The 17,271-nt window shown below is 48.5% G+C and overlaps 1 protein-coding gene across 1 annotated transcript; it reads right to left on the bottom strand.

Moving 5' to 3' along the window:
• Positions 1-435: 435 nt before the first annotated feature.
• On the bottom strand, positions 436-16,812 carry ACTR1A (actin related protein 1A). The gene is made up of 11 exons (XM_045438722.1): positions 16,604-16,812; positions 8,633-8,697; positions 8,070-8,145; positions 7,202-7,327; positions 6,242-6,366; positions 4,604-4,820; positions 3,756-3,848; positions 3,223-3,397; positions 3,060-3,121; positions 2,407-2,447; positions 436-2,233 (listed from the first exon to the last, which is right to left on the bottom strand). The coding sequence occupies exons 1-11, from the start codon at positions 16,649-16,651 to the stop codon at positions 2,131-2,133; spliced, it is 1,131 nt and encodes a 376-aa protein (XP_045294678.1). The 5' UTR covers positions 16,652-16,812; the 3' UTR covers positions 436-2,130.
• Positions 16,813-17,271: the final 459 nt, after the last annotated feature.

A 17,271-nucleotide genomic window follows, 5' to 3' on the forward strand; every position in this document is an offset into this window, starting at 1 on the left:
CAATCCCTGCCACCCGCCCCCCCCCCCCCCCCCAATATACAGGTTTCAAATGGAGAACTGATTAGTCAGAATATCTGAGTGTAGGCCCCAGGAACTATATTTTAGTAAGTTCCTGAGCTTCTCATCCATGTGGAAGCTTTGAGAGCCTCTGACTTCAGGGATGTCAATAGCTGCTCCCCTCATTCGAGGTGGTCTCACTCATGGGTTTTTGTGTATGTGCAGGGCTGGGACCCTCAGTTCCTGGGTTTTTGGCATGAACACCATCTTCTCTGTATCCACTTGACAGGCCGGGACTTGGGCTGAGAGCTAGATAAGTCTTGCTGGTACAAGAGTGCCCTCTAGAGGACAGATGAGGCCCAATCACTGCCTCAGATTCAGGGCCTGCAGCTCCTCTCTTCCCACCCAGCACCAAGAGACAGAGGCCCAGCTGCCGGGTCTATTGGAACGACTTTATTTAAGTACACTGGGCCCCACCAGGCAACGTGGTTTGTGCAAGGGACAGGCTTGGGCTAAGAGAAGGGAGGTGAGCTGGTTAAGCACACTGCAGTCTGCGGGTCGCCACATCGCTTTCACACACACCTGCTGCTGTGGCCCATACCTGGCAGGGCCTTTGGTCGTTGGACGGCATGGGGGGAGTGCTGCCTGGAATCTGGGACTGGGGCGGGTCTCGGTGTCACAGGTGAGGGTGCCGGTGAAGATCTGCTAGCCCCAGCTTTGCACATCTGGGCTGAGGAGACTTTTTGGACACTGCTAGACCAGCCCAGTCCAGGGTAGGCACCGGGCCCCACTGGAGAGGAGATGAGCCTAGGCCCATTAGTTCCTGGCACTCTGGTCTGGCCCCCTCCCTCCTTAACTAGACAAGTCCAAAATTACGAATGGCACACATCAGCCCAGTGGGGGCCTTCTCTCCTCTACAGCCTACCCCCCTGGGTCAGCTAGAGTGGGAAAAGGCAACCTGGTTAATTGCAGCTCTTTCTCTAGTCCTAAGAGCGCTGGATCCCCAGTATCCCTCCTTTGCTAGGGGCCTCTGCCAAAGAGCAATTCTACCTCCTGTTTCAGAAATCTAACCAGCAACCAGCCTGTTGATTCCAGGGAAGTGAGCAAAAGGAAGAGGAAAAAAGAGGCTGGCGGTAGTGACTTTGAATGTAGCCTCTGATCCTAAATAGGCCCGAGGCCTGTGGATACTGTCGGTTCACCATTAGCAGGGAATGGCGGGGCCCTGGACGCTATGCTAAACTGAGGTGCTGTAAACATTAGTGTGAACAGGGTGACTGGTGGGCAGGAGGCGATGAGCTCCCTCTCTCCAGTCCCATACTGAACAAACACTTCAATAAATAAAACTGAAGATGGCATTGCCCAAGGATGGATGAAAAGCAAGTAACAGGGCCTGGGGCTGACAGGCTCCTGAAACTCTCCCGAGACCCCCCTGGACAGGGGCTGAGGGTTGGGGTGTTCGCTCTGCCACCAACCAGAAGTAGCACTACTCCTGCCTCTTTGAATGCCCAGCGTGGTACTGGTCCCCAAGTGAGGTTGAGGGGACCCTGCCGTCTCCTGACCCCAGAGTCTCAGTAACAGCTCCTGGAGTGCTTTTCCAGACTCCTGAACCCAAATTGCAACAAAACCAGACAGAACTCAACCCTGGCCCCAGTCCTCAGTCCATGATTGATTGGCATCAAGAGCAGAAGGCCCAGCAAGGGATGCAGCGGCTGCCTTGGGCCTCAGGGCACCCTGGGGGTGGGACGGGGTGGGGCTAGCCCAGCCTGGGATGGGCAGCAGCAAGGTCTCCCAGGATTTACCTTCTCTGTCTCCCTATGGTAGTAAACATAGTCCCACACAGCAGGCCAAAGGCCCAGCTGACGAAGTGGCCCTCTGCCAGCACTCTTCCCTGTTGGGGGCCAGTTAGTGGTCAACCCCAGGCCTCAGGCCATCACCATCATGGGTAGTTCATCGTCCTTTCTGGGCCCTGGGATCCCTGGGCCACACGGCACTCGCATATGCGCACACACTCGTATCCACGCGCTCACACACACACTCACACACACAGGCAGTTCCTCGCAAACACTCCGACTCAAGAAAGCGAGTTTTAAAGTGGAGTTAACTTCAGAGAGAGGTGAAGATGATGTCCCAACATTAGAAGGTTTTCCTGTGGATAGATCGGGCACCGTCTTCTTCATATTCCTTCTTGGAGACCCACATCTTCTTAAAGGTGTCCAGGGAGGCAAGGATGGAGCCCCTGAAGTGGAGGGTATCCCAAGGAATGTTGTGAGAGGGAGGAAGTGTTCGTGGAGCCAGCCAGTCCCCGTGGGGCCAAAGCAGATGAGGCTCTGCTTTCAAGGGATGGGGTGGTGAGGGGTAATGATGCCCTCACTTCCTGTCACACTCTTATTCCCTAGGAGAACTACTCACCCAATCCATGTGGAATACAGTCTCTCTTGAGGTGCAGATATCTGAAAAGGTGGGTGGAAAGAGGAATCTGAGACTTTCAACCTCCTTGTCCTTTTTCTGCCCAACGCTCATCCTTACGGCCCATTCCACTGCCCATGGCAGTGGATGTGTTATCTCACACAACAGGCTTTCACTTATGTCCCTGCTGGACCCAGTGGGCTCTCTGGGGGGGTATTGTGGCCAACCTGACACTCGTCTGGAGAAGAAGACTTCCAGCAGCGCTAAGTATCTACAGCTCCCAGGAAAGCTGGTGCTAACAGGGGCCAAGATCCAGCTTTGCTGGGGGCTGATGGGAAGCAGACTCCATGGCAGGAACTACACTCCAACATTTCGCTCCCCTCAACAGGCACCAAGATGTCGGACTGTGTCACGAGAGCAGCAAGAGTCAGTCTGCCAATGCTACAGTTTCTCTGACAGACCACACGTGGGCCCTTAGCCTAACACCCTGCCACATCAGGGTCTCAGAACTGCCCCCTTTTGTGGGGAAGGAGAGGGAAAATGGGTTCTTCCCGCTGGCAGACCTCAAGGTCAATGTGGAATCTGGGAACTGTGTAGCCTTGGAGGGGAGCCCCGGTTCCACGCAGCCCCAGCGCCAGCCCCCACCATGCTCCTACCCTGATCTTCACGTCTTTCGGAGCCAGTTTCTTCACTTCACTCAGTAGCCTGTCACCAAAACCTGAATGGGCAAGACAGGAGAATCTCATGTCAATCCTCTGGGCGTCTGGGCCCAGCAAGATCTGGAAACTTCCTGGAGATGGGCCGAGAGCAAAGACCAACCTTTGAACAGGGTGGAGCCTCCCGAGAGGACGATGTTAGAGAAGAGCGTGCGCCGCAAGTCCATGTCCGACTTCTGGATGGCAAACACCAGCACCTCGTGGATGCCCTCACTCTCCTCTCCAATCAGGTCTGGCCTGAACAGCAGCTCAGGTGCCCGGAATCGGGAAGGACCAATCTGTAGGGTGGAGAGCAAATTCAGAGGCTGGCACCAGGGCTGAGGTCCCTTTGGGAGTGAAAATAGAAGAGGCAGCTCACACTATACTGTGCCCAAGTGATTACGGAGAACATGAACCACCCTCTTCCGAACCCCTCGTGACCTAGGCAAATGCCCCTGATGCTTCCTCTCCTCTACACGGGAGAAGCAAAGTTCCTGACGCCTCGCTCTGCGGGAGACAGTGCTGCTCCAGAGCTCCGGTGCTCCAGGCAGAGGGTGTAAAAGGGCTGGTGCATCTGACTCCAGCCTCCCCCTGGGGAGTTATTTGGGCTCAGAGCTTCTGAGAGCCTGGGACGACTGAAGGGAGATCCACGCCTACCTCAATGGTGCTGCCGTCGGGCAGGTAGTACTGAGCCTTCTCCGTCTCTAGTGTCTCATCCTTCTGCGGGTTTATGGACAGGTAGCAGGCTCTCTGCAGAACCGAGCAGGAGTCAGGCAGGCATGAAACTTAGGCCCACCTGGTCAAAGCCCCAGGGCTGCCGGATGCACTCCTGCAGATATCAGCCTCTCCACAGTGATTGCCCTAAAGGTCCACAGAGCTGCTGTTCTGGAGCCAGGGCAGGGTGGCCTGTCGGCCTACACTGGGTGGCACTTTGGACAGGAGTTCCTACCTGCTCCACCTTCCTTGTGGGCAGGCGTGGAAACTGGCTCTCTGGAGCCGGGTCTGAGACCACAACCCAATTTTAATCTAGACTTAGGCTTCTTCTTCCTTCTACTACTCATGGTTCTGGGGCCTGTCTACCCAGCTCAGAGGTTTCCCTAGAGCCGTGGGTGGCAGAAGGATCTGGTTTACTTAAAAGGAAAACTGTATTGTGACTTCTTCAAAGATGTGAAAGAACATACCTGATTTGGACATGAGGTATAAAAACATAATGAACACTGGTACACCCATCACCAGCTTAAGAAAGAGCAGCACCTCCCTTTTTCCCACAAGATGGCAGCACTTGGGGACAGTGACCGTCAGTGTGAGGGGGGCCAAGCTGGGATCACAGGGTAGCCAGGAGGCCTGGCTGGGGAGAACAGAGCCTGACTAGGGACTCCCCCCCCCACCCCCACCCCCCCCCCCCAAGACAGGGGCTTGGCCTCTTTTCAGTCCAGGTCACAGAGGTCCCGGCTGCCCTGTTTCCATTCTCCATCCCATCCCTGGGCCCATGGGGCAGCACTCACTTCTTTTATGGCCTTGACAATCTCAAACTCAGAAGATGAGTGGAAATCATAGCCCTCCTTCCGCAGGTAGAGGCGAAGGAAGCGAGAGACATCTCGGCCAGCAATGTCGATGCGCATGATTGAGTGGGGCATGGCAAAGCCCTCATAAATGGGTACAGCATGTGTGACGCCGTCCCCAGAATCCAGCACCACACCTGTGGTCCTGCCTGTGGCGTAACTGCAGCACAGGGAACAAATCGTCACTAACCCCTGCCTCTTTACTATGGCAAAACACTCGCTTTTTTTTAGAATTCAAAGTCAGCTAGGCTAAGCTGCAGCCTGCCTTTCTCTAGGGGCCTTAGACTGGCCACAGTACTACATCCAAGCATAAGCAAGCCTGAAAAACCTGAATGAAAGGAACCCAGCCTCTCCCAGCCCCTCCCCTGTTCCGGAAGAAGAGGCCTTCCAATCTCAGGAGACAGCCAAGCCTTCAACTGCTTCAGGGTCCCAGCCCAGGGGCAGTTTTTACTTCCCAGACAAGAAGAAAACACTCAAATGCCTACAGGGGTCAGGTAGGAAAGGAAAATAAGAATATTTTCACTTCCACAAAACACTTGCTTTTTTCCCACATGGCCTCCTAGGTCCGTAGTTTTTTTTGTTTTTTGTTTTTCCTCTTTTGGTAAAGACAAGGGTACAGACATATATTTCTGTGATCCAAAGGGAAAAAACCCGTGATGTTTGATAAGTAGCAACTGACGCTGCCTCGTGCTGGGAATAGAGCAGGCTGCAGTGAAGTCAAACTTGCAAACTACCTAACGTGGCAGTGGCTATTTCAGCTCTAGCTGACTTTTGTCCTATAGGAATACATGCCCAGTATTGCCAGATCTTTTCAGAAATTAGTATTTTGATAGGAAATCCACTCCTCCTCCTTTTTTTAAAGTAGGCTGCATGCCCAATGTAGGGCTTAAACTCATGACTCTGAGATCAAGAGTTTCATGTTCTACTGACTGAGCCCTGGAAATCTCCCAATTTTAAAATGCTGGCTTGGGCGCCTGGGTGGCTCAATTAGTGAAGCGTCTGACTCTTGATTTCGGCTCAGGTCATGATCTCATGGTTCGTGAAATCAAGCCCTCCTGTGGGCTCTACGCTGGGCGTGGAACCTGCTTGGGATTCTCTCTTCCCCACTCTCTTTCTACCCTTCCCTTGCTCGCATGCATGCACTCTCTCTCTCAAAATAAATAAGTAAACTTAAAATGCTGGCTCACTAGGGTCAAACACATCCTGTCTGCAGCTCACCAGTGTATAATCTTGGCCCTAGATCTAACCCTAGTGTGAGGCAGGCTGGGCGCAGGACAGGCATGACAGGCGTATGAAGACAGAGACCATGGTGGTGTTTTCATCACGACTCTGTCACCAGCCTGGCACAGCGTCTGGCATAAACAGGCACTGGATAAACATCTCAATAAGTTACAGGGGCCTTTAGGAAGAGCTGTAGCAGCGTGTGGCCTTCCTAGCAGGCACAGCAGAGAGCCTTGGGCACCAAACCACTGAGAGAATAAGAGAAGTGAGACTGGGAGAAGATCTCCATACCCCCTTTCCTACCCAAAGGAGAGGCAGCCTCCATTCTGCCCGCAAGGGGCCAGGCTGCTTGCTACTCACAGGCTGAGCACAGCTTGCATGGAGATGAAAAGGGCTGGAACATTGAAGGTCTCGAAGAAAACTTCAGCAGCTCGTTCGCGGTTTTTCCGTGGGTTTAAAGGTGCCTCCGTCAGGAGCACAGGGTGCTGGTGAAAGATGCCCAGAGGGCAATCAGGGCCAAGTGAGATCTCTACCTCTCATTAGCACCCGGGCAGGAGGCCCCTGTGTGGTATGCTAGAGAACCGAGGGGAACTTTGTGAGCCTCCCTCCAAAAACAGGCAAGCTGGACCTGCCATCTACCCCAGCGTGAGCCAGTTTGTCAGCCTTCCAAATTCACGCTCGCTCTGAAGTCTGATTCCGTCCTTGCCTCTGCCTCCTTCCTCCCCTCCCTACCCTCCAAGTTTCTTACATAGGCCTCTGCATTTACTGTAAATCTCCAATTGTCCAGAAGATTTTGCTAAACTCTAAATTTGGAATTACTATGGTACAAATAATAGAATAAAATTTTTTTCTAAATAGAAAATTACATTTAAATATTGAATATATTTTTGAAAGACGTTGTATCTCCTTCCCCTGGAAATTCTGATGTCTAGGACACACCTTCCTTTGTTTTCCTGAGCTGAGAGTTTCTTCCTTAGAAGTTAGAATATAAGCTCTGGAGTCTGAAAGACATGGGTTTGAATCCTAGCTCTACCACTTTATTCCCTAGGTGATCTTGGAAAGACTACTCGGCTTCTCTGAACGTTTTTTCTGTTCCCTTGTTTGTAAAACGGAGATAATACTACCTGTATTTCATAGGACTAGTGTCAAGATTGAATGCAAACATGTCTGAAGAGCACATGGCCTGGTGCCACAGTAAGACTCAAACCCTCCTGGCAATTATCTTCCCTTCCTCCTCCTCCTCTTCCTCCTCCTCTTTGGGGTAGTGGCTCTGCCCAGCTCTCACACTGTGCATGGGTGCCCTGCTCATAGGACCCTCACCTCCTCTGAGAAAGTCTGCAGTTGGTCCTTAGAATAGACATATTGCCAGATGCGCTCCATATCGTTCCAGTCCTTGACGATGCCGTGCTCCATGGGGTAGCGGATGGAGAGCAGCCCTCGGTGTTCCTGGGGGCAGACAGCAGGAGTTACAGCAGCAGCCAGTCTCTCAGCCAGGCGGCCCACTCTTCCAGCAGGGAGTTCCCACCCCACAGTCCTCAGCCAGGGCTAAAGGCAGGCCCCCATTTGCCAAGTCTCTAAACTGTATGCTGTAAACTGTTCTCACTGCCTGGTTAGCTGGCAAAGCAAAGGGCTTCTGCATTTCCCTGGGCCCTCGGTACCCTTATGGCAAGTGACAGGAGGCACCCTTCTCATTGCCTGATCCCAGGACACAATCTCCTGGCTCCCACCTCTGGGCATCAGCACTTGCAGCCCAGGCTGGCAACAATGATTCTGTTGTTCTGTATCCAGAGGCTGCCCCAGGGCTCTGCCAAACTATGCTAATTAACTCATCCCCAGGGTATCCCAGCTAGGATATCCCCCTGAATCCCTTTTGCCAAAAAAAGAACCAAGCTAGCTAATCTCATCATTGGCAAGGTAGTGACAGAATACAGAAGGAAAGCAAAAGCTCTATTTTCTAGACTGGTTTCTATTTCCCAAAGTGGGTTTCCAGATATTTCCTCTCCAAAACCAGAGGCTGCTCCTGAGAGAAATGAACCAATCAGACCTAGGATGAGAGGACCAAAGGGGGATTTAAGAGGAAATTGCTCCTTTTACTCATGGCTATCCTACTGCTGGGACACTTGCCCATGTTGGGAATAATGAAGGTCCTCTGTTGGCTTGAGGCTTCTACAGTAGGACTGGGAATTACCTCGGCTTTGGGGCCAATGAAGATGTCACCTTCCAGGGCTCCGGCCATGACACGAACGTGTTTGGGTCTGCCCACACTATAAAAGAGATCAGGGGGACCGTCACTTTTCCTTTCATGACATAACACAGGAAGGATGTGCAGATGTGTATGCTTAGACAGGAAGTGCTGGACTCAGTTCTACTGTGTTTATCTCTGAGGAGTGAGGTTACAGTTGATTTTGATTTTCTTCTTTCTACTTTTCTGCATTTCCTGTAATTTCTACAATGAACATGTATTATTTTAAGTTTTTTGTATATTATTTCAAATTTCTGACCCAAACGAGAGATCCCTTCTCCCCAAAAGGTAGAGGGCTGACCCCATAACAAAGCTGACAAGCCTCCCAAGCTGCTGCTGCTTTTTTTTTTTTTTTTTTTTAAGGATTTTATTTATTTCTTAAGTAATTTCCATACCAATGTGGGGCTCGAACCCACAACCCTGAGATAAAGGGTCGCGTGCTCCACCAACGGAGCCGGCCAGGCAACACATACCTCTCAAGCTTCTGACTAAGGTACACAATTACTTACTAGTTTGGAAAGCAATATTTGGGAATCTGATCACCAGCAAAACCAGCTTTAATCACACCGGATCCCTGAGGAGAGAGGAGAGACAAAGAAAAGTCAGAAGTATGACAAAAACAAGAGGAGATATATATCATACAATATGTATAATACGGTTCCATTTTTTATTATTTATTTATTTATTTATTTAAAGTTTTTTTGTTTGAGAGAGAGAGAGGGAGAGAGAGAATCCTAAGTGGGCCCCACACTGTCAGCATAGAGCCTGACATTGGGCTCAAACTCACAAAACTGTGAGATCATGACCTGAGCCAAAATCAAGAGTCATTCCCTCAACTGAGCCACCCAGGCACCCCTGGTTCCATTTTTATTTAACAGAGACGACCTTCTATCTGCGTATAGTATATCCATCTGTATGAGCATTTATAGAGGGAACACGTGTCACCAGGAGGGAAGTGGGACTAGGGACGGGGAGGAGAGCTTTCACTGCACACTCAAAGTATTATTTGATTTTTTTTTTTTTGTATTCTTTGACTTTTCTACATTGAACATGCTTTACTTCTGGAATTGAAAATAATATTGGGGCCCCTGGGTGGCTCAGTCCAACTTCGGCTCAGGTCGTGATCTTGCTGTTCATGAGTTCAAGCCCCACATCAGTTTCTCTGCTGTCAGTGCAGAGCCTGCTTCAGAGCCTCTGTCCTCCTCTCTCTCTGCCCCTCCCCCATGCGCATGCTCACACTCTCTCAAAAATAAACATAAAAAAATACTATTAACACAGGGAAGAAAAAGAGAAAACCTGAGGAGAGAAGAGAAAAGTACCTAGAAGCACCAGAGCAGCCAAGTTCAGGAACATAACCAAGGTGGGAAGAACGCGTGATTCTGTTAAACCACCATGACGCTGTTAACCTACTTTCCCAGCTCAAGCCTGAACTCTCCCTGCCCTTCAGGGTCTCTATGACAGACACCACCATGGAACACTGCCATGCTTGAAGCTGACTCTGATGGAGCACATGTTGTCTGGTTCTTCCTGCAGGAGCAAACCTCTATGCTTTATTGGAGGATTGTGGTTGCTTTTTGTTTTTTGTTTTTATTATGCTCTGTTTTACTCACTGGTCTCCTGATTATAAAGAGCAGGGAAGTTCTAAAGCATCAGCTACAAAGAGACCCCACATTACAATCCTGCTGCTCCAATACTTGGTAAGTCGGGTGGGGAAGAGAGTGACTTCCCCACCACCATCTCTGGTACCTCCTGGGGCCCAACCAAAGTAAACAGGGACTCTAGATACAGATACCAACTCTGTGCAGGACAGATGTCGAGGTTTGCTACTGCTTGCAAATATAGCCTGTCTTCTTCCTTCTTAACTCTTGCACTACTACACCTAATATGCTCACCATTCTACCCCAACACGGTTTGCAGCTGCACATGTAATAGGGGCAAGACTTTTCCTGCTGCCTGTTAACCACTTCTCCTGGGGCAGAGAGCGGTATTTCCAAACCCACGCGGCAAGCAGTAAACACATCAGGAGATGCTAAATAGCCAAGGTTATCTTTGCACCAAAGGCTTTCCTGCAATATCCCTGGTTCCCTCTCTGTCTCTTATTCCTGCTCTTCTATAGGAGAAGTGGGGGCGGAGGGGGGGGGGGCGGGTAGATAGGCCATTCTGGTGCCTGACTCTGGCAAAACAGAGAGGATGAGGTGGCTGAAGGATAGGGAATGCCAGTTCTCTAAGACAGCAGGAACCTCTGCCAACAGAAACAACAGGAGACAATGTGCAAACTCATCGGCCTGGGCAGGACAGCAAGGAGCCTGGAAAAGGTGCAGCTGTAAACTGAGCTGAGAGACTGGGAAGGAGGGAGAACCATCGTACCGCAGCCTGCGGGCTCTGGGACGGTGGCATGGGTAGTGCGCACAACACCGTACAGAACTCCGGGCACTTGTTAGCTCACGCTTCCAGTAATTGTTCACTGCCTTCACCTGGGTGTGGTGATGCCAACAGACTAATTGGACCTCCTGGCAGAGGTTGAAAACAAGAAAGGTAAAGATGAGACCTACATTTCAGACTCTAGATATTTTGAAGAGACGATTTTCCTGGATGTTTAATTGTGAGTTTAATAGCAAAATCAGACTAGAGTCTGAGTAAATTAAGGCAAACGAAGATATTATGTTCGTTTCTTCCTCTCTGGCCCTCCTAGCAAGAGAGTATAAAGACCCAGTTCAAATATCACCGCCTTCCTCATGAAGAATAATCCCGTTGGAATTAACTGTCCTCTTCCTATTATTTCACAGAATCACCATTACCTGCACCACAATACCACAAGGTAGTCTGCATTTCCTTCTGCTGTATTTATTTTTTTTTAATGTTTATTTTTATTTAAGGTTTATTTTGAGAGAGAGCACGCGTGTTGGAGCGCACTGGGGCAGGGAGGGGGAGGCGGAGGGACAGCGGGAGAGGCAGAGAGAGTCCCAGGTAGGCTCTGGGCTGTCAGGGCAGAGCCAGATGTGGGGCTTGATCTCACGAATGCATGAGATCATGACCTGAGCCAAAATCGAGAGTTAGACACTTAGCCGACTAAGTCACCCAGGCGCCCCTTCCTTCTGCCTTCTATTTGAATATATGGTTTCCATTTTTGCCTGTTTTCAGCCCAAGGTCCTCAAGCTCAGAGACTTTCTATATCAGCAGTATCTGGCATTTGAGGGTACTCAAATAGATGCTGGCTGCCTAAAATTAAATCCAAGCTCAAACGATTGGCAGATGAAGCCTAAAATATGGAACCTGAACCAGCAGCTGGAATGCCAGAAGCCCCAGGCAGAGGTGGTGCTGGATAGGTGGAGGCAGCATTGGGAATGATGCACAGGGTGGAGCCAGACCCGGCTTGTCCCTGCAGTCCCAAGAGCTGGCCTGCTAGGCCAGCAGTTGGGGAAAGAATGAGTGGGACGGAGGAGGCGGCTGAGCTGCTTCTATTCTGCTCAAACCAAAGATTATAAAAAAGGCCCTGTCAATTTCTTTAAAAGTATTTGTTAACTAAGAACTATGTACCTGGCAAATGAGCTGCCACTTTCTTTGTTATTCACTCTGGCAAAGCCAAGTAAACAAACGCCTTGCAGAGGCTTCTTGAAAAAGCAGTTCCGTAATAGATATTTGATTTTTGAGGATTCAAGTCTGCGGCCAGTCACCAATGACCATTCTCTTTCTGAAGCAGGCAAACAGACAGCAAATCCCTCAGCAAGGCTCTCCCAGTTATCTGCTAACTATGGGCCTGGGGCTTGGGCAAACTTTAGCCTAAGCACTCCTGATTATTCTTGACATGCTGGCAAAGAGGCTAGTTGTCTCCATTTTACAAGTGGGAAAAGGATGCTGAGAGGTGGAGCCTCAGATTCTAGGGCACTAGTGGCTCATTTTGGCATAAAGATATATTTTGGCCCACAAAGTACTTTTTGGAAAACAATTTCATTGAAATAAAATTCGCTACCGTATAATTTACCCACTTAAGGTATATAACTCAATGGTTCGTGGTATATTCACAGAGTAGTATAATCATCACCACAATCTTATTTTGGAACTTCCTCATCATCCCAGAACCTGTAGCCATTAGCAGTCTCTCTCTCCATCCTACCTGCCCTCTCCTGCCAACCAGTCCTAGGCAACCACTAATCTACTTTCTGTCTCTGCAGACCATGAATTACTTTTACGTTAATTTCTAACAGTTAAAAATTAGAGACTGCATATAAAATTTGGTGTTTCTGATTTCTCTTGAAACATCAGAAAATCCGGCAACACTGGGCCTGCATTCCTGGATGGGGACCACTGGCTGGAAATGAAAAGCAGCTGGCCCTTTGGTTAGACATGCTCAAAGCACCTTTCAGATTCCTCAAGACTTCTTTAAAGGTACTGTCTTCCTCCCCTTTTTTGTGTGCCTGCTTCGCCTCTGCAAGCACTGAGTTTGAAACTCCTATTCAAGGCATTGCCAGCAACTAATTCATGGTATTTTCCCCCTCCACATGATACCTGGTTTCTTTTTTACCCTCAGAGTGTTTAGGTTGGTGTGAAGCACATCCTTGGCTCTCAAAATACACATAATTGAACAGTGAGCTATCTTTATAAGTCACCTCTCCTCAGCCTTTCCAACAAACCGGATGGATTCTTGCTGTTGCTTGTTGTACAACCAATGGGGTCAATATCACATTGCAAGTGACAGTGTGAAATAAATATAGTGACTTCATTCCTCAGCTAATTCTAGTGTTTCTTAAACTTAAGTGAATCAGTACGTCTCAAGAGCTGATGACAAATTGTAAAAAGATAATAATAATAAAATTGAGTCCATCAGTAAAATTTGAACATTGACAAAATATTTGATGTTATTAAGGAATTATGAATTGTATTAGGTTTGATAGTAGTATACTGATTATGTCTTTAGAAGAGTGTGGGAGAGGGGCGCCTGGGTGGCGCAGTTGGTTGGACTTCAGCCAGGTCACAATCTCGCGGTCCGTGAGTTCGAGCCCCGCGTCAGGCTCTGGGCTGATGGCTCAGAGCCTGGAGCCTGTTTCCGATTCTGTGTCTCCCTCTCTCTCTGCCCCTCCCCTGTTCATGCTCTGTCTCTCTCTGTCCCAGAAATAAACATTGAAAAAAAAAATTAAAAAAAAAAAGAATGTGGGAGAGGGCATCTGGCTGGCTCAGTTGGTAGAGCATGTGACTTTTGATCTCAGGGTTGTGAGTTCAAGCCCCACAATGCGCATAGAGCTTACTTAAAAAATAAATTAAAAAAAAGTAAAAAAAAAAAAAAAAAAAAGGTATGGGAGAGGGAAGTAAGTGGGAATAAATTAAAAAAGATTAGCCACAAGTTGATAACTGTTACAGCTAGGTGAATATGTGGATATTTGTTATACTCTTCCTCTCCTTTTGTTTATGTTTCACATTTTCTATAATAAAAAGAAGCAAGCTGAAAAATAAGTCCTCAAAATGTGGCCTGGGAGCTGCCCTCCTTTTGTATTACTATCCATTACATACCTTTGGGAAGAATGACTTGTGTTTAGTTTTTAAAAACACCTATCAGTTTATCGTTGTCATTAAAGTACATGTATGTACACCTCCCCTTCCATTTTCCTCATTAAATTCTGATGAATTGGTTTGGTGCCAGAATAGGTAGAAAGGAGTGGTCAACAATTATTTTAAGACTGAGAAAGGCTATGAAATGATAATGAGCCTCTTCTCTCTTTCTCCTGTTCTTTGCTCTCCTTTCTTTTAATTATACTCTCTGTAGCCCAGAAATAAAATTGTAGCAATGTATTAAGCTATGGAGCAGTTAAATCTGCTAGATACACACCATTCTCATAATAATATAAAGTTGGCTCAAATATTTCAAATTATTTTTCCTATCCTTATTTCACTTTGAAACAAAATAAAGCTCTCTAAATGTCAAACAGCAAGAACTATCTGAGGCCTCAGATCTAAAAATGTGGGAGAGGGGCACCTGGATGGCTCAGTTGGTTGAGCAACCGACTTCAGCTCAGGTCACAATCTCACAGTTTGTGGGTTCAAGCCCTGTGTGGGGCTCTGTGCTGACAGCTTGAAGCCTAGAGCCTGCTTCTGATTCTTTGTCTCCCTCTCTCTCCCTGCACCTCCCCAATTCGTACTCTGTCTCTCTCAAAAATAAACATCAAAAAAAAAAAAAAAAAAAGTGAGAGAATTTCTCCTACTTCAATTTTTGGCATTATTATTGGCATAATAAAAAAATATTTTCCCAGAGAAAATAGACAAATCAATTCTTTAAATCTTAAAACTCAACATGCACCACTACTTTGATGTATTTCAAATATACTATGGAGAGAGACAAAGGAGAAACTAAAAAGCATTAGCTTAATTGACTTTAAGGAAAATGGCTAGAGATAGAACTCCTGCCCAACAATTCCAGAATCAAAGGATCTAATAAGGTGGACAGACTGCTCCTTCTGCATCGCTGATGGAAACAGGAAATCGATAATTTCTATTTTTTTCTTTTTAAAATTAAGAAAAAGGCAGATGAAGTACCCATAAACTGGCTGAAGATAGAAATAGTGTTCTCTGAAAATCAATTAACAAGGACCCCTGCTCAGCCCGCTGCAGCAACTGACTAGGTTTCTCTCCCCATTTCAAATCTTTATTTAGGGGCATCTTTGTTACTGTGACATTTGGTCACTCATCCACCCACCCATTAATCCAACAAAAACCATTTATTTTTTTTTTTAATTTTTTTTTTCAACGTTTATTTATTTTTGGGACAGAGAGAGACAGAGCATGAACGGGGGAGGGGCAGAGAGAGAGGGAGACACAGAATCGGAAACAGGCTCCAGGCTCTGAGCCATCAGCCCAGAGCCTGACGCGGGGCTCGAACTCACAGACCGCGAGATCGTGACCTGGCTGAAGTCGGACGCTTAACGAATGCGCCACCCAGGCGCCCCCAAAAACCATTTATTGAGCACATAGTGGTGATAGGCTCTAGGTGCTGTGTTTATGAAGGAGGGCGGGAAGGGGAGAGTAACAAAAAAATTAAGGAATACCATCTTTTCCTCCAAGCATTTAACAGTCTAGTGTGGGAGACCCTCCCCCCCCCCCCCAAAAAAAAGTGAGGAACTTGGAACCCGATCGATCTCAGTTTGAGTCTTGGCTCAACTTCTAAGACAGGTGGCTTCAATACTGACTGTTATTTAACCTCTAAGGTTCACTTTTCTGCATAAACGGGGGGACAGTAATTCCTATCCACCTACTAGAGCTGACGCTTCAAGGAGATGATGCAAACAAAAGCACCTTGTAACCTGCCTAAGGTCTCAAGGCTGGATCAACAGAATGAATCTGATAGCTTAGGACAGAACTGGCAGTTTTGCCTCAAGGGGCACAGAAGGTACCAACCAATCTCAGCGATACGAAGCCTTTGAGTGGAACGTAGAAATTGAGTTGTTTTACAAAAGTCACCCTCCGCCCAAAATAAAAGCAGGATTCAGTTTCTTTCCGTTTGTCATTATTGATGCATATACGTTGGCTACTAGCAGGAGGAATAGCGGATAAAGCACTGGTTTTAGGTCACCTCCACTGTACGACCTTGGGTTCACTTCACCTCTTCGTGCTTCAGGTTTTTTTTTTTTTTTTTTCATTCGTAAAACGAGGATCAAACTTCCTGCCTAACTATGCATCCAATTTTTTAATTCAAATGTATGTGAAAGCCCCCTGTACGTTGCTAGAGCACCTGGCAAATATGTTTAGTAATTTTTTTCCCACATTCCGAAAAGGATAGTACCTCCCTGCTTGCCTGGTCACTCTTTCTTCTGGATCTTTATTAACGTTGTAATTTATAATCACAGAAATAACTGCAATCTTTTGGCCATTTCCGGCACCAGATTCCCGAGCCCCACCCATACACCGCCAAGCCACCCGCCCTGCTGGGGACCGAAGGAAACTTAGCCCTTCCCCACCCGGGGGCGGGCCCCAGCCCGTCAGGCCCCTCCGCTGTGAGTTCCCGAAACCAATCCCCACAGCCCTCGTGCACCCGCCCGCCCCTTAGAGAGAGGAACTACTATGGCGGCCCGGAAGAACGGCAGGGGCGCAAGCCAATCACTGCGGAGGGCTGCCCTCATCCGGCAAGGCCCAGAGGCGGGGTCATCGGCCAAGATGGACAGCCAGAACAACCAATAGAATGATCGGAAACAGGGGACGGGGCGGACGCCGGGCGCTCACAGAGCGGTTAAGGCCCCTCGAGCCAAGGGCCCAAGAACCCGGCTCGGACTAGAGCCTTTGCCTTTATCCATCCCAAACTTCTCCATCCCATGGTTGCTGGCCAGCCGCCCTGCCTATGGACTACGGGTGAAGGAGGGACGGAGGTGGCGGCGGTTGAACCCGCCTGACAGGCTGGGCCAGTGACAAAGAGCCGGTGGCCCAGGCCGAAACCCGGGAGCGATCCCTTTGGGGAAGAGAGCATAAACGCCTTTAGAGATAGGAAAGATGCAACTCACGTTGTCGATCACGACAGGCTGGTTGGCGATCACATCGTAGGACTCCATGGCAGAAGAATATCTCCTTCCGAGGAAGGAACTGCCAGCCGGGTCTGCTGCTAACGCCACTGACACGCATGCGCAGTCTAGCCGCCGGTCCAAGGCGGCTAGGGAGCGGCCAGACCTCGCCTCCGAAGAACTACAACCCCCAGCATGCCTTACCGCTGGGTTTAACTCGCCAGGCCCCTTTGGAGCCCCGCCTAGTTTGAGTAGGGCGTCGCATTTCGACGCACAGTACCCTGGGCTTTGTAGTCTCCTTCGATGAATAGACGGGGACGCAGATTGATGACTGTATTGCACGCTTGGATCTGTAGTTCCATTGAAGGGATCCGCAGTGCATGCTGAAGTATGTAGTCTTCTGGAGTACTTGTCTGTAGTTGGGTTTGAATTGGCCGGTAATTCGTGGATGTTTAGATTTTCCAGGTCAGTCCCTGCCACCAGTTTTCCTGGACAATTGCTGTGTTTTTATTTGGGTCAATAAGACATTAATAAACATTTATCAGCATCACATTCTAATAAAGGAACATTTAATACACGCACACGGGGAAGGAGGACATACTCTCAGAACAAAAGAAAATGCATTTTATAAAATTTGCTTTTTGGAAAAAACCGGCACATTTTTTGCTTCT

The sequence above is a fragment of the Leopardus geoffroyi genome, chromosome D2, assembly GCF_018350155.1.
Source record: "Leopardus geoffroyi isolate Oge1 chromosome D2, O.geoffroyi_Oge1_pat1.0, whole genome shotgun sequence".
Classification (NCBI taxonomy): Eukaryota; Metazoa; Chordata; class Mammalia; order Carnivora; family Felidae; genus Leopardus; species Leopardus geoffroyi.

Coding starts and splice junctions, on each gene's coding strand:
- ACTR1A (XM_045438722.1), bottom strand. CDS start 16,651: ATGGAGTCCTACGATGTGATCGCCAACCAGCCTGTCGTGATCGACAAC. Junction 8,698..16,603: donor AGCCTGTCGTGATCGACAAC/GTGAGTTGCATC, acceptor CTCTCTCCTCAG/GGATCCGGTGTGATTAAAGC. Junction 7,328..8,069: donor TCATTGGCCCCAAAGCCGAG/GTAATTCCCAGT, acceptor GTCTGCCCCCAG/GAACACCGAGGGCTGCTCTC.